The 26,882-nt window shown below is 37.7% G+C and overlaps 1 protein-coding gene across 3 annotated transcripts in view; it reads right to left on the reverse strand.

The window, feature by feature from the left end:
* Positions 1-391: 391 nt before the first annotated feature.
* TNKS2 (tankyrase 2) overlaps positions 392-26,882 on the reverse strand; it is a 71,095-nt gene continuing 44,604 nt past the window's right edge. For 2 of the 3 annotated variants that reach the window (XM_033842498.2, XM_019943606.3), the window contains 9 exons: positions 26,629-26,881; positions 25,540-25,622; positions 24,340-24,460; positions 21,253-21,350; positions 20,325-20,399; positions 17,369-17,474; positions 15,126-15,312; positions 11,805-11,961; positions 8,627-10,981 (listed from right to left, as the gene is read on the reverse strand). In XM_033842498.2, the coding sequence (XP_033698389.1) occupies positions 10,919-10,981; positions 11,805-11,961; positions 15,126-15,312; positions 17,369-17,474; positions 20,325-20,399; positions 21,253-21,350; positions 24,340-24,460; positions 25,540-25,622; positions 26,629-26,881 (1,143 nt within the window). In that variant the 3' untranslated portion in view covers positions 8,627-10,918. Of the gene's footprint in view, positions 4,660-8,626; positions 10,982-11,804; positions 11,962-15,125; positions 15,313-17,368; positions 17,475-20,324; positions 20,400-21,252; positions 21,351-24,339; positions 24,461-25,539; positions 25,623-26,628; position 26,882 lie in introns of those variants that run through there. The other variant, XM_019943727.3, reaches the window with a different exon arrangement.

The raw sequence follows: 26,882 nt of genomic DNA on the forward strand, positions 1-26,882 counted from the left end.
GAGACTGGACGTCCCAGGAAAGACCTACCCACCCTGAATCTCCATATGGTAGAGGCAACCAGTGACACTCCCAAAGAGCCTATATGAAAGACTCCTGTCTCCCCAGGGCTGATTTACTGCTCACTAAGAGCACAGCACCACTTAGGAGGGCTGAGAAACACAGGCAAAAGGGAATCGGAAAAGACTTACCAGCCTTGGCTTTGGGGAAGTTTCTAACTCTGGAGCTCCAGTTCCCTTCATGTGGGATTATCTGGTTTATGATGCAGGCATTTAATACATGGTAATTGTGATTACTGATCCAACTGATAGTGAATTGAGAACTGTGATTATTGATATTACCGGTAGTGAATTTAAAAAATGATAGCTATGATTATTGGTGTTACTGCTGGTAGTGGATTTGATATAAACAACTTTTTACTGTTGCTGCTGGTAATGCCAGTACTAACCATTTCTCCATATAATGGTGAGTAGACTTTAAAAGGACAGAGTGAAGATCATATAAGCCCACTCACTCACTTAACAATTGTTTATCGAGCACCACCTATGTGCCAGACACTGTTCCAGGCACTGGGCTACATCAGTGGAATCCACCCTTGTGAAGTTTACCTTTTAGTGTGGAGAGACCGAGAATAAATATGTTAATTATATGAATTTAGAACTTTTTAGTTTAATAGGGAAAAATAGAGCAGGGTAGGGAGGACTGGGAGTGAGTTAAGGGAGATGGGGAGTATGCAGTGGCATTTGAGATAAGGTAGTTTTGGGGCTTCCCTGGTGGCGCAGTGGTTGAGAGTCCGCCTGCAAATGCGGGGGACACGGGTTCGTGCCCCGGTCCGGGAGGATCCCACATGCCGCGGAGCGGCTGGGCCCGTGAGCCATGGCCACTGAGCCTGCACGTCCGGAGCCTGTGCTCCGCAACGGGAGAGGCCACAACAGTGAGAGGCCCGCGTACCGCAAAAAAAATAATAAAATAAAATAAGGTAGTTCTGGAGAAACTTCCTGAGGTGATACCTGAACAACCAGGAAAGAAGGTGAGGAACGAATTACAGAGAATGCTGGGGAAGAGCATTCTAGCTGCAGAAACAGCCCCTGCAAAGGCCCTGAGGGTGCGGGCATGCCCATGCTAAGAAGGCTGGAGTGGCCAGGGGTCGAGTGAGAAATGGCATCACAGGGGTGCAGTGGCAGATCGAGTAGGGTCAACCTGGGTATTTTAAGCTTTTTACTCTAAGTGAAATGGGGAGTCACTACAGGGTTTTGTGACATAGTTGACTTATGCTTCAAAAGGATCACTCTGGCCCCTGAATTGAAAGTAGACTAAGGGACCTGGGCGTGGGGTTCGGAAGGGCTCGGTAGTGGACAAGGGTGAAAGCAGGAAGGCCAGGTGAGCTGATGTAGGCTGTGAGGGAAAGAGGACGCTGACTTTCAAGGTTTTTGTCTTGAACAACTGGACGGACGGAGAGGTCTTTCACTACGAAGAGGAAGACTGAAGGCACAGCAGCTTTGGGGGATTTCTTTCTTTTTTTTAAAAATTAATTTTTATTGGAGTATAGTTGCTTTACAATGTTGTGTTTTTGCTGTACAGCAAAGTGAATCAGCTATACGTATACATATATCCCCTCTCTTTTGGATTTCCTTCCCATTTAGGTCACCACAGAGCACTGAGTAGAGTTCCCTGGGCTATACAGTAGGTTCTCATTAGTTATGTATTTATACATCGCAGTGTATATATGTCAATCCCAATCTCCCAAATCATCCCACCCCCCCCAACCCCCCTTGGGGGATTTCTCAGTTCAGTTTTGGTCACACTTTTCCAGACTTACAGCTTAAAAAAACCTCTTAGATATTACCTAACTCAAATCTCATCTTTAGACAAATATTTTTAAATGAGTGCACAAAGTACAAAATTCTAAGTATAACAGATACAGAATAGAAAGTTGGCTTTCATTCCACCCCTATGTCTCCTGCCACCTGGATCTCTTCCTCAGCACAAGTTATGCCTGTGTGTTGGTATTTCCTCTCTATATTTTACAATGGTAACTGACTCTATACGCAGTTCTGAACCTTGCTTTTGTTTTTTCCACTCAATAATCTATCTCGATCAGTACATGTAGGACTGGCTCATTCTCTTCATGGTTCCAGACTTTCTGGTGTATAAATGTGCTGTAATTTATTTAACCAGTCCCCTATTGATGGAGAGATGTGCTGCTTATAACTCTGTCTTTCCAAATAATGCTGTAATGTATTTCCTTACCACAGGTCCTCTTCCTCAGAGGGTATCCCCATTTAAAATTTGGACAAGTACTGCTCGGTTTTCCCTCTAGAGGCTGTTTCTCGATGAAGCAAGAGAGGTATTTTCCTCCACCAGTGGGACTGTACTGGCTGTTAAATATCGGCATGCTTCTGCGCCCGCTGGTACCTACCTGCTGCCCCCAGTCCTGAGTGCTCCTCCCTGCTATCTAGAGCCTCCGAGACAGCCCAGAGGCCCTACTTCCCCCACAATCTCCCACCATCCCTCAACTAAAGGGTTAACAGCAGGCAGAAGAGGCGGTCTTCAGTCTCTTCTGCCTGGTCAGTGTCTGGCTGTTAAATATTCTGAATATCACTCCATCTTTTCTTTTAGGAGGAGAAGCGGAAAATGGCACCACGGTACATAGTTAAGCTGCATTTCTCCTCTTTAAATGCCGTTTTAAAAAATTTCCTTCTCTGTATACTGCTCATTTTCTATTGGGTTGTTGGTGTTTTGATTCCTGATTCTGAAGAGCTTTTAATGTTAAAAAAATTAAATTCTTCGTTTACATGCTGCAAATATTCCTTACAGTTTGCCATTTTTAACTTTGCAGACAAAATTTGTGTGAAGTTGGATTTATCAATCTCTGTTCAAAGCTTCTGGGTTTTGTTATAATCAGAAAGGTCTTTGCTATACCAATATTGGTAACATTGTTCTGTTTTTCTTCTTGTAATTTTGTAGTTTCACTTTCTATCATTACATACTTGACTCAACTGAAGTATTCTGATGCATGAAACAAGGGTCCAACTTTATTTTGTCCTGATGGCTCCTCAGTTGTTGCAAGACCATTATCTTCCCCACAGTTTCATAATATCCTACCTTTCCTACCGTAGATCTGAGACCATTTCTGGACTCCCTAGTCCATTCCAGTAATTAGCTTATGTGCCAGTATTACTGTTTAATAGTTAAAAAAAATTTTTTAATATGTGATATGGCTAGTAGCCCTTCAGTACTTTTTTCTCAGAAACTTTTTATAAGAATCCTTGTATATCTATTTTTCCACAGTAGCTTTAGAATCAGTTTGCATAGGTTCCCACCTCTTCCCTCAAAAGGGTTGGTATTTTTTGTTTAAATTAATTTTTATTGGAATATGGTTGATTTACAAAGTTGTGTTAGTTTCGGCTGTACAGCAAAGTTAATCAGTTATACATATACATATATCCACTCTTTTTTAGATTCTATTCCCATATAGGTCATTACAGAGTACTGAGTAGAGTTCCCTGTGCTGTACAGTAGGTTCTTATTAGTTATCTATTTTATGTATAGTAGTGTGTATATGTCAATCCAGTATGTTAATAGGTCACGGCAAATTTATATACTTATGGAGAACCAAAATCATTATAATATTGAACTTTTCTATCCAAGAATAGCATATAGTATCCTATTTGTGCCAGTCCTATTTTGTTTCTACGTGACATTATTTTCATTGCTTTTATTGCTTCCTCTTTATATACCCAGAATTAGGCTCTTTCATTTTACTGGTAATGTCAAATTGTTTTCCAAAGCACTTAGACCCACAGCAATGTGTAAGAGATCCACATCCTCTAATAGTTTGCATTGTCTCAAGTTTTTTACTTTTGTCAATTCCAGCAGGTGTAAAATGGTATTACCATGTTACCTAATTTGAATTTCCCTGATTACCAATACGGCTGAGCATTTTTTGGAATGCTTAGTGGTCACTGGGGTCTCCCATTTTGAGAAATGCCTGTTTATTTTTTTACTCATTTCCCCCCTTAGTTTAATATATCCTGGATATGAATCCTTTGCCCTTTAAATGTGTTGCAAATATTTTCTCCCACTTTGTGACCTGCCTCTTTACTTTCTTTACAAAGGTCGTTTGATGAACAGATGTTCTTAATTTTAATACAAATTTACCAATCTTTTCTTTTAGGGTTAAGTGTTCTTTGAAGCTCAGTTAAAAGCTCTTTCTTATCCCCAATTCAGAAAGTCTTCTTCTGTATTTTCTTAACATTTAAAATATTTTGATTTTCAAAAAAAAAATTTTTTTTTGATTTTCATATTAAGTCCCATATAAAATCCATCTGGAAGTGATTTTTGTGTATGCATCCAGATATACAAATTTTTCCCATATGCATAACCAGTTGTTTCCTGACAATTTATTGAACAGCTCCTTCTTCCCACATGATCTGTAGTGCTACCTCTGGTGTATATAAAAATCCCATTTATACTCTGTTCAGTTGGTCAGATGAATCCATCCCTGCACCAATATTACTACACTTATTTACTGGCGCCTTAATGCTATTCTTGACGTCTGGTCCTCTCGTTGACGCCCCCGCCCCCACCATTCCAGGAATGTCCAGCCTGTTCTTACCCCTTTACAGATAATTTCCGACTTGTTTAGGATTCTTTCATACCTTTTGGGAGAAAAAAAGTACATGAGTCACCTCTGATCCCCACTTTTGCTGGAGTGTTCTTTTACCTTTTTTCATCTTTACAGTTCTATTTCTACTCCTTTAGTGATTATTCTTAAAATTTTAATATGCATACTTAAACTCTGAAGCTCATCAACACTTTTAAAGTTTCTCCTATCTCCCACATTATTGTCAAGTAGTACTTTAAATTCCACCTTGTTTTAAAAATCTCATTATCTATTTATTACTCCTACGGTATTTTTATAGACAATGCTTATTTTATTATAGTTTTGTTTAAATAGATAAAATAGTCCTGCTAGGGACTTCCCTGGTGGTTCAGTGGTTAAGAATCCAACTGCCAATGCAGGGGACACGGTTCGAGCCCTGGTCCGAGAAGATCCCACATGCCATGGAGCAACTAAGCCCATGCACCGCAACTAATGAGCCTCTGCTCTAGAGCCCGTGAGCCACAACAACTGAGCCCGTGCGCCACAACTACTGAAGCCTGCGCACCTAGAGCCCGTGCTCCGCAACAAGAGAAGCCACCACAATGAGAAGCCTGTGCACCACAACAAAGAGTAGCCCCTGCTCGCCGCAACTAGAGAAAGCCTGCGCACAGCAACGAAGACTCAATGCAGCCAAAAATAAATAAATAAATATAAAAAAATAGTCCTGCTATAAAATTCAAAAGGAATAAAAGACTATACAGTGAAAAGTCTCTTCAACACCTCTGTACCCTGGCACCTAGGTGTCCTCCCAATAGTTTGTGTGTATCCCGGAGGTGTTTTACGCATAAAGAAGCAAATGTATATTGTACTTTTTCCTGTTTTATACAAACAGAGTACCAAATCATACACAGTCATCAACCTCTTTTTTCATTTATTGTATCTTGAAGATGATTCCTTATGAGTTAGTACTTACTCTTTTTTTTACACGAGTATAATTTCAGTCTGTTTACCAACACGTTTACCAATTCCTTTGTTCACCACGCTTCTTGCAGTCCACTCCTTCCTTCTGGATTCAACTGCCTTCTTTCTGGAATAAATCCTATGAGTTCTTTCAGGAAAATCTGAAAATGTGTTTTTCACCCTCTCATTTGAATGCTAATTTGTCTCTGTATAGATTTCAAGGCTAACATCCTTTTTTCTTTTTTTTTTTAACATCAATTCTTTTCAACACTTACAACTTATTTTATTGTCTTCTGGCCTATATTGCTGCCATTGAAAAGCCTGCTACCAGCGTAGTTATTCCTTTGCAGGTAACTTTTCTTCTTAGTCCCTTTTAGATTTTTCTCTTTTCTTTTGTAGTTGTACTATATGTCTAGAAACAGACTTGTTTTTATTCACTCTCCTAGATATTTGTTACACTTTCTTAACTTGAGGATCCATACCTCCTTTAAAATTCTGGAAAAATCTCCAAATATCTTCCTTCCCCTATTCTTTATGTTGGATCTTCTCATTCTTTTCTCATGTTTCTTAGCCTTTTCCTATTTCCCATCCCTTCCTCTGCTATAACCAGGGTATCTTCCTGATTTATCTTCTAGTTCACCAATTCTCTCCTCATATATGCCCAATCTGGTTTAATCTGTCCACGGGGCTCTTAATTTCATTAACTATACATTTTTTTAGTTCCCCAAAAGAGTTAGCTTTTCAAATCTACTTTGCCTTTTCCAGTGTCACCTTTTCTAATGGTTTTTATGCTTTCCTCCCCCAGCCAATCATTTTAAATATTCTCATTCCATAGTTATCATCCTACATTAAGTTTGTGAGGGTGTTAAAGCTCTAAGGTTGTGTCCACTGACTTATGCTCACAGTGGATTGTTTTGGACTTTTGATCATGAGTTCATTTGAGTGGAGTTTGTTTCTTCTGTATTGTAGGAATATGATGCAGGCTTGGGTTATGGGTATGTCTTCCTTCCCCAACCAGGTTGCCATAATGTCTATGTGCTTTTGTTAGTCTTTTTCAAACTGAGATCCTCAGCCTCCTAGGGACATACATACCTCATATTTGAGCTTCTTAAGGTTTCATTGGAACAAAGGGAGCAGTCCAGTGGCAAATAAATTTTGCTGTTTTAAAATTCTATGTTCTATATCTCCATGACAAGTGAGAAAACTCAACCACTGGTCCTGGGGATTCAGGGAAATAATAATATAATTACAATAACCAGTTTTTGCCAAGTACAGCACTTAGTGGCACATACAGAAGATCATTTAGTTCCCTCAACAAACCTATGAGATAAGTATTGTAAGGCTTATAAAGGTTATGTAATATGTTCAAGGCTGTAAAACTGGTGTGGGATAAGGTAAAATTCAAATCCAGATCCATCTAGAGCCCAATCACTTAATCACTATTCACTCAACAAAAATTTACTGAGGAGTTACTATGTGTCAGCCTGTGCTAAGTGATGGGTCTAGTGGTAAAAAAAACAGATATCTTTCTTCTACCTTTCAAATTATCTGTGAGGGACTACTGTTTCTGTTTTCCTCTTAATTTCCAATTTGTTGCAGACCAATATTTTAGTTAAAGAAATTTAAGAGGACTTCCCTGCCAGGCCGGTGGTTAAAACTCCATGCTCCCAATGCAGGGGGCATGGGTTTGATCCCTGGTTGGGGAACTAAGATCCCACATGCTGCACGGCACGGCCTTAAAAAAAGAAGAAAAAAGAAATTTAAAACATTGCATCAATGTCAAACTGCTATAAAAGTTTCCTCTCAATTTTTGTTTTCATCTCTCCACGGGCTGGTAACAAATAGGTTGCAGACCAGCCCCACCTGCAGGCCACTTTTGCGTAGCACCGCTCCACAGTGTATTGGCAGACCATCTGAGGGGCTTTGTGCAGATTTTTGTGATGATGATGACAACTGTGGGTGAATAACAAAGTGGAGAAGACACTTCTGACAATGGTGGCTTGTATATGGAGAGCAAGAACCTTCTAAGAAGGTATCATTAAGTATTTTATGTCAGTCTTCCTCAGCTAGTAAGCATGAAAAGCAGGAGGCGGATAGAGATTCAGCAGATAGCGAAAAGGCCACATTACAGTCTAACTCTACACAAATCTGGCAGTTCTCCTGGTGAAGAATGTATATGACCACTTGCTTCCTCTGTTACTCTAGTCCTCTGATAGGACAGGACAGTAGGTAAAGGGCCAGTCAGGAATACTAATCACAAAAGCTTAGGGAAATTTATTTGCAAGTTTTCTCTCCTCATCACCCTGCAAACAACTGGATCACATCATACAATGGCATGCATGCTTAGGAACTAGCAAGCGAACACTTTAATATTATACCAAATCAAGCAGTAAGATAAAGCTGCTGGAAAATATTTCAAAGCCAAATGACTTATGGATTATTTGCACCATCATTCTCCTATTATGGTAAGCAGGGACCTGATCACACACACAGACACTTAGCATATTGAAACCTAAAATACATTTATCTTACTATACTTTCTTTTAAGAATACTAAATACTACTAACTTTAAGATTTGTAAAGTTATAAAGAAATTTTCTATGACACGGAATATAAAAATATATTCTTATTCCTCTTTATAAGTTAAGATAGATTTCCCAGGGGAATTCCCTGGCGGTCCAGCGGTCAGGACTCCAAGCTCTCATTGCCGAGGGCCCGGGTTTGATCCCTGGTCGGGGAACTAAAACCCTGCAAACTGTGTGGTGTGGCCAAAAAAAAAGAGATAGATTTCCCAGGAAACAGCTTTAAGGTTTGCCAAAACTTGTGTAGGACAGACTAAATGTCTAAAAGTGTCTGACAGCTACTTTCATCTTAAAGCATCTGAGCAGGTATGGTCACGACATTCAGTATTTCAGATTTTAAACTGCAGTCTTTATCACTATTAGACTCAGAACTACATTATTTTCCTGAAATTGTGGTTTATTGTAATCTTAATCCATTTTCTCAAAGACCATTCAACAACACATTTATGCTATTCCAGTAATTACCATGCTACCCAGAAAAACAAGTGAACAGTTTATTAAGAATTAAATGAGGGTATGGAATGTGATACAAGTAAGACACTCAAGATGGATATAATAGTACTACTCACACAAAAATTTAAATCTCTTAAAAAAAAATCACAAGACAAAAGAAAAAGCAATTCCATCATCAATAAAGTAAGGTATTCCATGCAAAAACTTCAAAGAAATCCCCAGTCACCCCCAACCACCCCCCAAGCTCCTAACAAAAAGCTATCTGAAATATTGCCATGCTAACATATTAACCACAATATAATCATTCATAGAAAAGCAACACACTAATTAAGCAATGGATTAGATGAAACAACACAGGCTGCAATATCGTAAACTCATAGACCATGATGATTTTACATGATAAGCAATTCCAGAGTCACTCATAGGGTGAGCAATATGGGCTAAATGTTGAGAGATAAGGTATGTAAATATAAACTCCATTAACTCATCTCATTATCTTCTAATTATAAAACCTAGCTTCCAGAACCTGAAAAATTACATAAAATTTGGCATACTCCATTTGTGTTCCAAGAATGACGTTAGGATATCTGCCATTATTAGAGAGCTGTATAAAGCACTTCATGGTCAGGAATTGACCTCTTAAATGATCACAATTTACATCATAGAAACACAATTCCAGATATGCAATACATTTACTGTGATTAACTCTTACTCAAGACAAGAAACATGATTTTCTAGCACTTTATGTACAAGTTACTGCAAAAGCCCAGTTAATTTAGAGACCGAATAAAATGTAAAACAAATGTGAACTGGTACAGAGAGTGAAGGGGAACAGCCTCATTAACAAAGATTTAATGGGTAACAATCTTGCCTTGACTTCTGAGAGAACTAGAGTCAACAAACAGACTGCCAAGCTGTAACTCATGTCTCTGTACCAAGATGCTTTAGCATATTTCATGGAAAAGATAGTTTTATGTTAAAAAATAGGAATGGCATTTTATGGGATAGCATTCCCCTCCACAGCTGCCCAACGAGCCTGGTCACCAGGTGGTGCATAAACAAAGCGTTATTTCCAAGTGGGTGTACCACGTCATGATGAGGCAACCCAGGAGCGGAAGCACCCATTTCACTGCACCTGCCTATTCAGGAGGCCAGGAGAGAACTGGGACACCTACATTTCATGGTTTTGGGTTGAGCTTACCTATGGTGTACAGACTGGCTATAAGTAAAACAGTAAGGCCAAAGAAAAAGAACAGGAGAAAAATAACTTCAGAGAAAAAACTACCCACTCCCATCTGCTATTTTTTTCCCTTTAGATTTAAGCTAATTAGAACAGGCTGGAAAAATTTCAGGATTACCCTTCCCACATCTGAAAATTCAACTTCCTATTTACATTCCATGAAAAGAACACTATAATTGTTCAGTGGCAGGATTTAGCCTCTCTAAAAAATAGAAGCTCTTGCTCTAATTTTCACAAAATGACATGAGAAAATTTTCCAATGTGAAACCCAGAGTTTGAGGCTAGTAAAGAAGTGTCTTTAATAATCAGGACCATCATAGTTAGAGCTCTTTGGAATGTGTGTTATACATACAAAGTTATCACAAATTAAACTCCCAGAGTATTTATGAAACAAGCTCTTAAATGGGAAAGACTTCTAATGAGACATAAATGCTTCCATCAGCAAATTAAATCTGATGAATCAATCCTTCCCAAGTGACAAGGTCTCTGCTAACGACTCAACATAGCCTCTGGAATCAAAGGTAAAAGATCATTCAATCATGATGATGCAAGATGAAGTACAGATGAGCAGTACATATGAAAATAATCTGTAAACCGCTGCAGTTCTAAAACAGTAGATTTATATTACAAAGCAATGTAAATAAATATGGGGCTAGTACAAAAGCTCTTATTTACAGTTTTACAAATGAAACTGTATTCAGTGTAAATGCTGTGTTTTAAAGAACACAGTACTATATTAGTAAAATGAGTTCTGTTGAGGGGAATTACAGTTTCTGTTAGAATCAATGTATAACGTATAAAAGATTCAAGTTAACTCTGTTTATAATTTAGTACAGACAAACCCAGTTTAACCTGGAATGGCATCTGTTAAAGTGCTGAAAAACAGGAAATATTTAGAAAACACTGTACATTATTAAAGCTTTATCAAGTCAGAATGTTAAAATCCTTTCACATTTTTAACCTTTTGCCACAGGCTTGTGGACAAGATGATTTTTCTCAGCAAAGGAGTAAAACTTACGAGGCCACCAGCTGCTTAGATGATTTTAGGTTCAGTGTTGCTAGTTTCCTAAAACAACTATTTATCCATCAACCATACCTTCAGGCCTTACAATCTGGTAAGTAATTAAATATTCAGGATAAGCCTAGAAGAGAAAGATTAATTCAAATATTGGTAAACAAATTTTTTGAAAGGAGACTTATTATAAGGATTCCTAGGGAAGAGGTTCTAAATTAGTGCTGTGGATCAGAAACATCAAAGGGCATTTTCCCAAAACAGCCTTACCTTGACTCCAATCCCTTAGACTCTCAATCAGCAGGTCTAGGATGAGTATTAAGCATGTGTTTGTTTTTAATAACTGAGGTGATCCTGATACGTATCCCCAGTACACAACGCTCTAGAGATGCTTTTGACTGGATCTATGTCACTAAGAGCAAGAGGGAATGATACATTTCTTTGCTACAGAGAGGTTATCTATTAAATATAGGATTCTAATTATATTTTACAGAAGCTAAAAAAAAAAAGTATGGTTGACAAAATCTGAATAAGGTCTGTAGGTTAGATATATTACATTAATCATATTTTCCTGATTTTGACAATTTTAAGGGAATGTCCTTGTTTTTAGGAAATACACACTGAAGAATTTAAGGGTAAAGAAAGATGCCTATTACCTACTTCCAAGCAGCTCAGGAAAAAAAAAAGTATACACACATACAGTAGGGAGAGCATGATAAAGGAGAAACAGAGAATGCTAAAATGTTAACATTTGGAAGATCTGGGTAAAGGTTATAAGGGAATTCTCTTTATTATTTTTGCAATTTTTCTTTAAGTCTGAAATAATTTCCAAATACGAGTTAAAAAGAAATCCAGCTCTTAAGGCAATATGCCTTGTCAATTTAAAAGATTAGTAAGAGGTTAAAGTATGGCTCTAAAGCATTTTTGAAGATGAGCAAATAAAACTGAATTACCTGTTCTCCTCTGTAAATTACATATTCAGCTAATGCTAGTCCATTTACACTGGGTCGACCAGTGACTGAGTGATGTCCTGGAGGAGAATGTGCCATTTTCATTGCACTGAACTGCAGGAAAGACTTTCCCAAGGTTACCCGGCAAAAGAGCAGCTGCCTATAACATGTGAAAAGGAAAAGATCTCCCTGAAGACAAGTCGTACGTGACAATTTTATTTATGTACACTACATAAGCTTTTTAATGCATTTATACATGAACACTTATGATTGTTTCTATCATTTTACCCTTTAAAGAACTTTGTAAGAATGTCTTCTACTACTCTCACTAATGAAAGAATTTGTCACTTTAATTAATCCTTATTTTAACTATAAAATGATATCTTATAGCGATTGTAATAATCTTAAAGTGATATAGACTCTGCCATCCTGTTTGTATCCCAGCAAAAGCACAAATCATAGCCCAAGTGGGAAGGAGGAGGAGGTTTGAAGGGGCTTCCATGAAGTGCCTTACAAAGTTGAACATTTACCCAGGTAAGTCCCGTGGATTCCACTTTCAAAATGTATTGAAATCCATTCTCTTCTCTTAACTCTACTGTCACTATTGAGTCCAAATCACCAAAATTTTCACCTGGACTGTAACAACGGCCTTTGAATTTTCACCTGGACTGTAACAATGGCCTTTGAATTTTCACCTGGACTGTAACAATGGCCTTTGAACTAGTCTTTCTGTTTCTACTGTAATTCTTTTTTTTTTTTTTTGCGGTATGCGGGCCTCTAACTGTTGTGGCCTCTCCCGTTGCGGAGCACAGGCTCCGGATGTGCAGGCCCAGCGGCCACGGCTCACGGGCCCAGCCGCTCCGTGGCACGTGGGATCTTCCCGGACCGGGGAACGAAGCCGTGTCCCCTGCATCGGCAGGCGGACTCTCAACCACTGCGCCACCAGGGAAGCCCTCTAATTCTTGTCTAAATTATTTTCCATCCAAGCAACCAGTGATTTAGGGGAAAAAAACCAACAAACAACAAAAACCATAAATCAGATCGCATCGCTTTTCTGCTTAAAACCTTTTAGAGGCTACTCACTGTGCCTAGAAGAAAATCCAAATTCCTTTTAGTGGCTCTAAATTCTTGAATTTTACTCTGTGTTCATTATGCCCAGGAGCATTAGTTTTTCTTCCCACAGGCCAAACATTCTTGCCCCATGGCCATCAGACATACTGTCTCCTCTATCATCTAGAATGATATGTATTCTACCACTCTTCTACTGGCTAATATTCATTTTTCAAGTTTCAGCTGAAATGTCACATCTTCAAATAGGTCTTCCCTCACCAGAAGTTTTAAGTATTACTTTCCCACTCCCCACAGGCATATGATTGGCCTTCCTTAGATCCAATGAACTTTTTATTACTTCATTGTTTCTCTAATTTCCTTTTTTCTATATAGGAGAAGAGGAGATTTGGTGGACTAATTGATGATTCTGTCTCCAAAGAAGACGGGCTATGTACTTTTTATTCTAAATATGCCCTATGGAAACCTTCTTAGCGTTTCTTTCTTTCTTTCTATATATATATTTATGGCTGCTTTGGGTCTTCATTGCTGCACATGGGCTTTCTTTTTAGTTGCAGAGAGCGGGGGTTACTCTTCGTTGCGGTGCGCAGGCCTCTCGTTAAGGTGGCTTCTCTTGTTGTGAAGCACAGGCTCTAGGTGCACGGGCTTCGGTAGTTGTGGCTTGTGGGCTCTAGAGAGCAGGCTCAGTAGTTGTGGTGCATGGGCTTATTAGATGCTCCGTGGCATGTGGGATCTTCCTGGACCAGGGCTCAAACCCGTGTCCTCTGCATTGGCAGGCGGATTCTTAACCACTGTGCCACCAGGGAAGCCCTTCTTAGCGTTTCTAATAGATTTTCTATTATAGTCACAATCAGTCCCATGATAATCCAGCATACAGAAATCTTAAGTTAATAAATAAACTTATTTCCAGACATACAAGCATTCTACTCCAAAGACAGCTGAGAAGAGGTACTCGAACAATGCTAACTACTAATACTAATAATCAGAACTATTTAGCCTCCAGATAATATATGACAAGTAAAAGTAGCAATGTTCCATTTACAGAATCTCAAGAAATTACAAGCCTCCTAACCATTCCAACTTATGATCTAAAATAGAAATGGGTGGGAGGTCATACCCAAGAGGACTGACTGTAGATACCTATGTGAGTCTAAATTTAGGGGGCAAACAACAAGAACAAAACATAAACAGTCTTTGTTTCCCTTCAGGACTACAGTCCTTTACCCTTGGTAACCTTTCAATGTCAGCTGGGAAGGTTTTAAAAATCCCATGCACAGACCAGACCCCAGACCAATTAAGTGAGAATCTCTTGAGGGTGGGACACAGGCGTTAGTTTTTAAAGCCCCTTAGGTAACTCCAATGTGCTGCCAAAGCTGAGAACTACTGCTCCAGGGTTTCTACATCAGTGATCAGAAGCTTCAGCATCAGCTAGGAACTTGGTAGAAACTGGCAGAAATTCAAGTTCTAGGGCTCCACCTACTAAATCAACAACTCAGGACGCATGGCACCAGAATCTTTGTTTTTACTAGCTGTCTAGGTGATTCTGAGCTTGCTCATGTTTGATAGTTACTGTTCTAGGTCTTTATAAGCAGTGTCCTAACTATAGAATAAACCTCAGTAATTAATCTTACTTGATTTTTCAAATGGTGAAAGATAATTTATTTATCTATAAGGATTTTATCAATTAGACCCAAGTCATTTGAATGATTTTAACAACTGAGTTAGACCAGGGTAACTGAAAGTAGGAAAGAAGTACAAAGTAGTTCTTTGATAATGTGCTTTCTAAAGGGGCTGATGTATTTTATTGTAACTTTTTGAGTAGTAACATCACAGATTGAGGATTAAGATCACTATCACACTGGAAGAGAGACTCCCTCACACATTGCCATGAAATGATTAGGTGTAACAAGTAATGCCATTTTAGCCTTTGAATACTAGATTTTTAAATAGTCCACAATAAAATCTCTTTCATGCCCAGTGATATCTTCTATTCCATATTCTAAAAGCACCATATGCTCTAATGATTGAATGAGTTGAATAGGTCAAGTGTGTAGAACTGTGCTTGGCCCATACAGATCATTTAATAAATATTAACCATTACTAGAACTGGTGAGAGGACCAAAAGCAACCTGAAATATGACTAGCTTGGATTCCTAAAGCTGTCCGAGATAATGTTGTGCCCCCCAAATTTCTCAAATTTGAAACCAGTTCTTATCTGATTCTTATCAACATAAACGAGAACAAGTGATCTCTTACCTGTGGCAAATGTAACAAGATCTGTCTTTGTGTACTGGACACCCAGTACCTCCTCCGATTCCATACACATACTGATTGCTTTTGGAAGAGTTTTCAGCAAAATAGATCCCAGCTCCAAACATGCCACCTATGTAGGCATGCCTTTCGTCAAAGCCTTTATGAATAATTGCATTCACAAAGGGAGACCCTAAAATACATACAAATACATAACATTTTAAAATTATCTTAGAAGAAAAAGAACAAAAGCTAAAGCCTCTTAGAAGTTAAATTCTTAAACATATATACACCACCACCACAATAAAGCAAATTCAAAACACAAGGGTTAACAAGTTAACTGTCAGCTAGCTCACCACTTTAGAATAAATAGTTATTTTAGAAGAATTGCTAATATGAATGAATGTTTCTAATAGGGTGGCGGTTCAGATGCCAAAGTAAGGACACATACAGATTCAACTAGAAAAACAAACAGATCACCTGAAATATCAATGCTAGAGTTATCAAATTCCAGGCCCCAAATTCATACGTATCCAGACCAAGAGTCTCATAATTCACCTCTTACGGCAAGGCTGAATGCAGTTAGGTCATGCAATGATGCCCACATCTGTGTACTTTTTCTAGATATCAAAAGTGGCCAAAGTGATCTTTTCATGTTCATTTTCTTCTTTACACCTCTTCTCTCCTATCCTTCCACTTCTCTGCCTTTTATCACTTGCTAGTACCAGATTTCAACTGTAAATGTGGTGTGTTCCTTCTTTCCCTACATATTGACTTCTTTCTCCTCCTTCCTTGCACGTGTGCCAAGAAGGAGCTTAGCCAAAGGAGAGGAGGTACTAAGCATGGGTACCAGGCCAGGGAGTGGAGTGAGGCTGGGGGTTGGGAAAAGCCAGTATAACACAACTAACTGATCCATCAAGATCAGTGTCCCTGTTCATAAAGGGACAGGAAAATACACTGAATTCCACTTTACAGAAATACTGAAGAATACAATAACTTATTTGAATTTGGAAAACCCAAAACCATTTCTATTATAAAACAGAAAAAATTATTCATTACAACCATCAAGTCAATACATAAATAAATATGCTCTGTGCCAAGAAATTATCATGATGATTTTTAGGGTATTGGAATGAGAAGTACCATTTAGATATTATATACCAATTCAGTCTGCTATAGCCATTCTTCCAGGGGACTGTGAAATTTAAATGTTGTGTTTTATAGCACTTTACCAGTCTCTAAAAATTTTCTGCAATCAAAGCCAACTGAAGGAACAGACTGGACCGATCATGGATAATGTGCCTGAAGACTTGATAAACACTACAGTAATATCTATATTAATCTTTGCTATAAACACGAAACACCAATCATCAACACCTACCAACTTGCAACATAAACAGGAAATTTCAAGAATGACAAGTAATGGTGCTCGCAATTCAACAAAAGTTCTCAGAAAACTCCACAGGTTCAATGACAGTGGCTCTTTTCGCTGAAGTTACATGTAGCCTTGACACTTAGAATCAGTCAGAACAGGATGCATATATTCTTCTGAGGCAATTTTCAGATCTTATTTTAACTTTAATTCACCCAACCAGTTAAAAGTAAAACACCATTTTTCAGAGTAATCATCACACAAAATCAACTATATTAAAATAAAAGGGAAAATATGAATAGTCAACATTCTCATTTCTACACTTTTTCTGTTATGGTAATCCTATTTATACACGACCCACTGTAAAACATAAAAACTCAAAAAAGACGTTAAAAATACAGGGACTTCCCTGGTGGCCCAGTGGTTAAGAATCCGCCTGCAAATGCAGGGGACACGGGTTGGATCCCTGGTCTGGAAGATCCCACATGCCACAGAGCAACAAAGCCCGTGCGCCACAACTACTGAGGCTGTGCTCTAGAGCCTGTGAGCCACAACTACTGAGCCCATGCGCCACAACTACTGAAGCTCACATGCCTAGAGCCTGTGCTTCTCAACAAGAGAAGCCACTGCTATGAGAAGCCCGCGCACTGCAACGAAGAGTAGACCCTGCTCGCCGCAACTGGAGAAAAGCCCATGCACAGCAACGTAGATCCAACACAGCCAAAAAAAATCACAAAAAAATATAAATTTAAAGATTTACAGAAATACTATTTATTTTTTAAAAATGACATGAGGAATATACAGATTCATTATTATTTCAAACCTGACAAAAAATGCGGAGGAGGATGGTGGTAGGGTTGGGGGAGAGGAATCTTACCATGAAATAGCATTCTTTCATTTGCATGGTTGTGGTTTTCTTCAGAAACTTCTTTCCTCCTGTGAGTGTATCTTTCCCATAGTTTCTTGTTACAAACTTTCTGAATCTTTAAAAAGAAACCAGAAAAATAAAATCTCTACATCATAATAATTAATCTTATCCAAAAATGGGCCACATAGGGCCAGAAGAAAGGCAAAACTTTTCTCTGAAATATAAATTATGTGTTATTTTTAGTCAACTAAAAAACTTTAACCCAACCATAAAAATGGAAATATAGGTACATTTTGGAAATCAAAAAACTACAAAGGGGAAAAAAGCTATATGTAAAGGTCAAGAGTACTGTTAATTGATTAAAATACTTCCATTCTCATTACTTTAGAATTATTACTAAAACACCTCCAAATCAGACATGCTGAGTTCTGTATGGAAGTATAAGAAAGAGAATACTATCCTTTCCCCCCTGCTTTATCTGGCTCAAAGTACCATCTTTATCTGTTTTTAATTAAAAATATTTGAAATACACAAGTCAGAATGGCCATCATCAAAAAATCTACAAACAATAAATGCTGGAGAGGGTGTGGAGAAAAGGGAACCCTCTTGCACTGCTGGTGGGAATGTGAATTGGTACAGCCACTATGGAGAACAGTATGGAGGTCCCTTAAAAAACTAAAAATAGAACTACCATATGACCCAGCAATCCCACTACTGGGCACATACCCTGAGAAAACCATAATTCAAAAAGAGTCATGTACCACAATGTTCACTGCAGCTCTATTTACAATAGTGAAGACGTGGAAGCAACCTAAGTCCATTGACAGAGGAATGGATAAAGAAGATGTGGCACATATATACAATGGAATATTACTCAGCCATAAAAAGAAACGCAATTGAGTTATTTGTAGTGAGGTGGATGGACCTGGAGTCTGTCATACAGAGTGAAGCAAGTCAGAAAGAGAAAAACAAATACCGTATGCTAACACATATATATGGAATTAAAAAAAAAAAAGATTATGAAGAACCTAGGGGCAGGACAGGAATAAAGATGCAGACGTAGAGAATGGACTGAGGACACGGGGAGGGGGAAGGGTAAGCTGGGACGAAGTGAGAGAGTGGCATGGACATATATACACTACCAAATGCAAAATAGATAGCTAGTGGGAAGCAGCTGCGTAGCACAGCAAGATCAGCTTGGGGCTTTGTGACCACCTAGAGGGGTGGGATAGGGAGGGTGGGAGGGAGACGCAAGAGGGAGGGGATATGGGGATATTCGTATATGTATAGCTGATTCACTTTGTTATAAAGCAAAAACTAACACACCATTGTAAAGCAATTATACTCCAATAAAGATGTTAAAAAAAAAATTGAAATAGCCACACCAAACACACACACACACACACACACACACACACACACACACACACACACAAACACATACACCTACCTAGTACTCCCTCTATCCCTCCCTACCCCTCCAATTCCTAAAATTTGTCTGGAGAAGAGTTAAAGATGGATACTGGTTTCATTAGGAGTACTGTCAAAATTTACAATCCTAGTGCTGTTTCTTAGCTGTATTTAAGGGTGCTACAGCCCCCTGCTGGTCCTAGAACACATCTGGGAGCTGGTGGTTTTAGTCTTGGTTCAAATTAACTCAAAATACCATCACAGACATAATCAAGGCACACAACTGGCATAAACAGAGCTCATTAATGTTTAAAAATAAAAGGGAACAAAGTTTTATCAATGAAAAAACTTTTATTAGATATTACATTAAAATACCTTTATAGAGGAAGAAAACAGCATACCTCCCAAATTCAGTAACTTTGGAAATCAAACACATATTCTCTTCCCTGCCTGCACCCTTAACAAACCGCTACACATTCTGTTACTGCTTGCACACAAAAGGGACTTGACTGAAATTTGCCTGTAGTAGGAGTAATTATTTGTCTTATTAAAAATTACTATATATATATCCATGAATAGAAATCTCAAGATGTCACTCAGGTCATACTATGATATGAGCTAATAAAATACAGCTCCCAGAAGAATAACCGTTTCACCTGAATGTGTTCTTGTTTTATATCATCTTATTTCTAAATAGTATGAACAGAGCAATCTCAATGAATAATTTTAGTATTCACTAATTCTAAAATATGACATCTATTAGTATACTCATAATAGTATATTATTGTGAAACAGTACTACAACACAGCTGAAAGATTTGATACTGTTCACCTTTGAGTTTAAAATTTAGGTATTAGAAAGATACTTGCCACATTTTAATTATAACTCTAACTCTTATAATGATTAAGAATATACCAATGTAGTTAATAGAAAATCACTATGCATCTCAAGTAGAGTATGCAGTTTGGTTGCTATATAGCTTCAACAACAACAATACAAACTAGCAAAGCTGAAAAAGGTCCTGAGAAGAGTAACTGATATCAATAACAGTCAGGACTCTCTTTAAAACATTTTTTTTAAAGACTATTTTTGGAAATATGGAAGGTATACAAGGAGTACTACTAAAATTACCAAAAATTGGTGTATGTGGGGACTCACAGAAACCTGGAATAGTCACAGTTAGGACAAACAAACCATGGTGCAATTATAAAGATGGGAGTCCTTCCATGAGTCACAAAAAAATTCAACTTTGTTACAACAGAGTACCTTAATAGTAGTTTACATATTTAAAGTCCTAAACCTGCAGGATTTACCTTTACCCCAAGATAAAGCATAATCCCTAAACTTAAATATGTTCAACAGAGGCTGAACTAGTGTTTAGTACAGAGATTTGGGGATCTTAACCTTCCAAGGACATATTCTTTCCCAAAATATCCCCATATGCCCTGTGAAAGACTTATTGGGCTGGACAGATTACATTCTTGTGAAAGTTAATCATGGCTTCAGGCTTTGAAAACTATGGTCTCAGCAAACTTTATTTCCACTAACTTATTACCTTGAGAATATTGTATCTGTTGAAGATTCCACCTGCATGACCTCCATCTCTGTGCTCTCGGACTGTACTCTGCATCTGATGGAAAAATATTCCAAATATACGTGCATTAGCTTTTGTGTTTTTTTTTGATTTAGGGAACATGGTTCTTGACTCATATGATTCTATTTTTGAGAATACAAAATGGGTTTTTAACATTTTTGTTGTTTAGGGAATGAATTCTATAAGTTCACACGTACTATTTTTGAGGGATAGCAGATAGCTAATACAATCAAGCTAAAAATACATATAGGTGAAAATTATACAATGGAAACTACAGGAAGAAAAAGAAACAAGCAGATGCATAGGTGAGCTAAACATACAAAGCCAACCACTTCACATACCAAAAAAAACCCCAATGATTTATTTGTTCCCATTTGTTTTGCTCTAATAAAGCACAATTTGTATTTCATTGAGAGTTGGAGTTTCCTGAGCTTTAGAACTAAGTCTCACTCAACTTTGTATCTCTGTGCTCAGCTCACACATTTAGGGTATGATGTTCTTCAAAGTGCAAGGCAGTATTCTAAGATTTTGGTGGATCCAAGAGTTTTACGGAAAGAAAGCTAGAAAAAAATTTCCTAGATAAGTAGCATTCACATGTTCTGGGTCTTGTCTAAGATACTGGGCTTTGCAATTGCCTTCATGAAGGAACAAAGTATTAGCAACCTCTTCTTCAACAGAATTCTGTGTATTAATTGTAGTGCTAAACCAAGTTATTAGAATTAAGGTTTACTGAGATAGTGTACTTTAAATGCTGATTTCAGAAGTTTTCCAGGTGGTAAAGAGTTAGGGACATTAAAAAACCCTGCTACATACATGTTCAAGTAGATCTGGAAACTTCTGGGAAATTTAGCCTACTGAACCAACATTTATTTAAGGTATATGAACATACCTCTTCCTCCACAGACTGAAACTCTTTATCATCAGGAGACAGATCTATGAGAATTGTTCCACTTCCAGAGGTGTTCAGAGTTAAGTATGGGTTAAGACCTATCAAATGAAATTTAAAGGTAAAAAAATATTTGCCAAAAAACCCCCCAATAAACATCAACCCAAAACAACCACCTAATTTATCTGATGCTTACTACCGATTTTAAAAAACTTTTTATTTTAGGATAATTTAGATTTACAGGAAGGCTGAGAGCACTCAGAGTTCCTGTGTGCTCTCACTCCACTTCCTAATATTACCATCAGGAACATTAATGTTTCCTTAATGTTACCATTTTACACAATCATAGTACACCTGTCAAAAATTAAGTAAAGTTCAGATTTTATTCGGATTTCACCAGTTTTCCCCACTAATGTCCTTTTACTTTACCAGGATCCAAACCAGAATATCACACTGCATTTAGATGACTGTTTTTTTTAATCTTACAAGTCATAAGGGTTTTGTGAGAATAGTTCACAAAATCTTTCTATTCTTTATTTCCTGTTTGTCACATGTTTTCTTCTTCAAATTATTTCCTTTATTAACTAGGCAGCCCTTTTAGCATTTGGTCCCTTTATTTTTTGTAAAATTGAGGAAGAAACTTGCGTGGCCTTAGGTAATTTTAAATCATCCAAGAATGAGAAGTCATAAAGTCTACTAACGATGGAATGCTTATTCTAACCCATGATAGATTCTTTAATTCAGCAATGAATTTGTCATATTTTCTGAATGTCAACAGTCAAGATAATCATATATATTTTTGTATCTTTACTCTCACAAAAGCTTTTTAAATGGAATCTTAAAACAGAATTTTCTAATTTCTTTGTTACAACTGTAACACAACTCTCCTTTAATCTCTACAAGATCTCCAGAGCTCCACTGTTTTCTGAGTTAGGGCTCAGATGCTTTACTGCTGGGTTAATGCATGATGGTTTGCCTCTGGAGACTAAGAGCACTGTTCTGGTCTGAGTAACAGTACTACCACCAACATGCCAAACTCTAATAAAGATGTATAGATATGGCTGAATTACAATGTCTACAGGAAGTATGGAGACTATACAGAGAAGGTATTTTATAGAAAAAATACTTAATAGAATAAAGTCTGTGACAAACACTTGACTAAGCCATCTTCTAATGGCCTCAAGAAGACATTTATCAGTGCTGAAAGATGAGAACAAGTAATCTATTTTTTAAAAAAATAAATTTATTTATTTATTTATTTTTGGCTGCATTGGGTCTTTGTTGCTGCGCGTAGGCTTTTGCTAGTTGCAGCGAGCGGGGGTTGCTCTTTGTTGCGGTGCGTGGGCTTCTCACTGTGGTGGCTTCTCTTGTTGTGGGGCATGGACTCTAGACGCGTGGGCTTCAGCAGTTGCTGCGCACGGGCTCAGTAGCTGTGGGTCACGGGCTCTAGAGTACAGGCTCAGCAGTTGTGGTGCAAGGGTTTAGCTGCTCTGCGGCATGTGGGATCTTCCCGGACCAGGGCTCGAACCTGTGTCCCCTGCATTGGCAGGCGGATTATTAACCACTGCACCACCAGGTAAGTCCCAGAAAAAGTAATCTACTGACTTGATGCACTGAATGATAGCTAAGGCTGTTAAGTCAGCGAGATGAGAGAGTGTCAGAAGCTTGCCACTGGTTCCATTTTGCAAATTGGGTATAATATAGGTATAGAATCTTGGCTTCAAATGAAAATGAGGAAGGTGGTAACTTTATGTAGGAAAGTGACCCTGATGTGCTAGATCAGACAGAGTCATTCTGTGTCATGATGTTTCTCCTCCATGTAGGAATGAATGTTCCTACTAAATTGTAGCTGGATGTTATCAGAATGACCAGAGGCAGCACGGAGGTACGTACCTGACACTTGAAGGTGGTGTACCTGTTTCCATCGTTTCCTGAGCCTTTCAACAGTCTTAACTGCTATCCTACCAGATCCAGTGTTTTCTAGTAGAGTCATGATGCCAGTCCACAACTGAGGGTTCCAGCTCCTCTTCATACTAACATTCTAGGGAGCCATGAATCTTCCCTCTTCTTTATCTCATAAAATTTTGTCTTCTATACTAGAAATATCCAAGACTATCTCGCATTTTAAATGTTCTGCCCCAGTTCCTATCAGGCAAGTAAAGTGCATCTACCTTTAATCAATTCTATTCCAGAATTCCAGTCTAAAACATTCTTTAGCTTGAATCACCTGATTTTCAAAGCTCTCTTTTTTCTTCTTCAAGAGATGGACCTATCCTGGCTAGCATACATCCTTCCCTAAAAATGCTCTCAGTTTTGCTAATGGGGGTTTGTCTTTAACCACAGTTGTACAGCCAGGTCTTCAATTACAGGATGTTTCTGACCCTGGGGTACATCACTCCCTCAGTTTAACAATGAACTTAAAATGTGGTTCTGACACCTAAAATAATTCATCTTTTATACTCAAGACCTGATATACAGGAAGTGTGAATATCTACTGAACAAATGCAATTTGCATTTTCCTAACATATCAACATTCAAGAGAAATAAAATATTTTTCAACTTTGTTTTGCTAAGTTTCTTTAGTTGCAACATTACTATTCCCCAATATTTTTTTTTGTTTTTCTTTTGTTCCCCAATATTTTTACTGCAAGTGTTTAGAATTTAACTACAACAAAAGAGATTCACATTATTTTATGGGCAGGCCTGAACACCTAGTCATTACCTATTATATTACCATAAGATATTAGATATCCAAGTTTCAGATCTTTTAGAACCATACAATTTTTAAGCTACAATAACTTCAGAAATAAGTGAATGGAAATAACGGAAAAAACTTCAGAGATAAAGCAACACCCACATTTCTCAATGGCCCAGACACTTCACTTAGGTTCACAGAGTTAAAGGTAGCAGCTCAGGAAGCTTAACAGTGGCAGATTTAAGATTCGATCCCAGGTTTCTGGAATCCTACTCAGTACGCTTCTTATTAAGTGGACTCTCTGTTACAGATTTTAAAATTATCATTTACTAAGTTGAGGGCTGCCTTTGTGCAAGCTGTTAAACTGATGATAGCAATGACTTAAAATGAAATACCTTGTTGCCCAGAGATAAGTCTCTCAACTCCTTTAATTAGTTTGTGTCTATGTCCATAAGCATTGATTCCAATCTCCTTCAGCTCCTTGTGCCCCATCTCAACTAATACATCCAAAGTGATCTTACAAAAGAGAATGAAACTGTTTAGAAGACTTGTTTGGAAGACATTCATATATTGGTGTTCTCACAATGTATTAGATTTATCCATTTATTTCAAATTATTCTAAACAGATTAGAAATGAAAGCACACCAGCTGTTAAACTGAAACTGAAAAGATGCAGATAATTAAACAGAAAGTTGAGTCATGAACTACCAAAAATATCATTATTTTCATTTAATATAAGAACCTGAGCAGAACTAAACTGTAAAACAAAAATGCATTTTCAAATTAGCCACATTTAGGCACACTATTTTACCATCACTCTGCATCCAACCTATTTACACAATGTCTTAATGTAATGTTCCTACAGACTCTGGACTATGCTAACTGATAACTTGAGCATCATTGTTCAAACTAAGCCTTTTACCTCAAATATATTATTCCCATTTTGTGAAACTGAAGACATTCTTTAAAATCCTGTATTTTTTTTACAAATCTTCCATGAAGCTTTCCCTGAACAGTCCAGCTTGTAGTAACCCTTTTTTTCTTATAATTTCTATGCCAAAAACTTGACTCTTTATATGTTCTTGGTATAGCTCCCTAACTAGATCGAAAGTTCCTTAGAGGTGCAAGTCTATAATAATTATATTTTCTGGACTCAAAAAATCAGTGAATGTATTCTGACAGAACACTTTAAATTAGGACTGTTCTAGAAACGCCCAGATATATAGTTTGTGTGTCTATGTGTCTCCCCATAGTGGCTAGCAAAGTGTCAGGCTTAGAGTGGGTAGTGACTGACACAACAGAATTGAAAAAACTGAGCTCAAGGATAACTTACTTTTAAGAAATGAATACGCTAAACTTACTCAAGAAAGCTATTTTACTGCTACTACATAAGAAACAATTTTTATGTGCTAATAAACTAAATGGATATTCCAAGAACAAGCCAAATTAGAAGACTGACTGATTTCCAGTCTCTTAAAAAAACATCCTTTTCACCCCTCAACAGGCTGAATGGTTCAGGGCATTTCAAGTATGTTCTATTTTTCCCTTGAGGTTCCCCCAAACACCAAACCAAGCAAAACAACTCATGTACTTACCTGTTCTCTCTCAAATATATCCATTAGGTGTTCAAGTCCAAGATTCCTTACAAACTGAGTTATGCTAAAATCTACTCCTGGAACTAGAAAATAAAAAAAATCACAGTACACAAAATTTCATATCAGAATAACGTGTATCAACATTATAACAGCAAAGTTTTGTGACATTATTACATGCATGAAGAATGTAAAGATGAAGCAAAATATTAACAGCCGTTTGGGATATAATATTAAACTTAACATCAAAAATTGCAAGGAGAAAGCTATAAAATTTCAACATTATTAGAAGAGAAGAGTTAACCAATGGGGAACTCTCATGTTACAAAGATATCTTTTATCTTTTCTTTTTAAGAAATTTTATTTTTAATTGTATCTTTCAAATATGTTTCCATACAGCTTAAACTAATAAAATGTTATATGTCAATTATATCTCAATTAAAAAAGCAAAGTCTCCCTATCTTTGAAGAGGTAATAAGCTATTTTACAAAAAAAGTTTATGAAAATAAGTTCCAGTGTTGCATAGGGTGAGATCAATTTTGACAGGTAAAAGGTAAAGAGACTGTAGGTATGTGTCTTTTTTTCTTTTCTTTTTTTTTTGGCTGTGCCACATGGCTTGTGGGATCTTAGTTACCCAACCAGGGACTGAACCTAGGCCCACAGCAGTGAGAGCGCTGAGTCCTACCCACTGGACCGCCAGGGAATTCCATTTCTTTTCCTTTTAAAAAATGATATTCAAAATTAGGTATTTTGATGTGGGGTTAAAAGTATTTCATAATTCTATAATAGTACACTGGAAGAGATAAATAAAGGCATAAGTACTCAACCAAAAGGACTTCTATACCTTTCAAAAAGTATGTTTACATCTAAAGAGTAGGTTAGCAGCAGAACACTCATCAAGTCTCATCGCAGAGGGAGAAAGTTTCATTAGGAATTCTAATACTAATGTAAAGAAAACAATAAAAGGCTAAAACTTTTAGGCTATGTTAATCTGATACTAACAGTTGTATCTAAGGTTAAAAAAATGGCTTTTTAGTAATCCAAATGACAATATGTGGCTACAATACCAGTTATTTTGGCTGAATGTCTCACCTTCCTTTTTCTCCAAACTGGAAGCACCCTCTGTTCCACTTGAACTAACTACTGAAGACAATTCAGAAAAACTGCCGGATAAGTTGTCAAGACTGCTGGCTGCAGAAAGGCTTGATGGGCTGGATGGACCTGAAGACAGAGCATCTGCAGTGGCTCCTGGGCTTCTCACGCCATTGAGCACTTGAGATTTATAACATGAAGGCAGAGCAGAAGGGGGCATGGCTGCTGTCAGGAGAGCACTGACATCATCTGCC

The sequence above is a fragment of the Tursiops truncatus genome, chromosome 16, assembly GCF_011762595.2.
Source record: "Tursiops truncatus isolate mTurTru1 chromosome 16, mTurTru1.mat.Y, whole genome shotgun sequence".
In the NCBI taxonomy this organism is placed as follows: Eukaryota; Metazoa; Chordata; class Mammalia; order Artiodactyla; family Delphinidae; genus Tursiops; species Tursiops truncatus.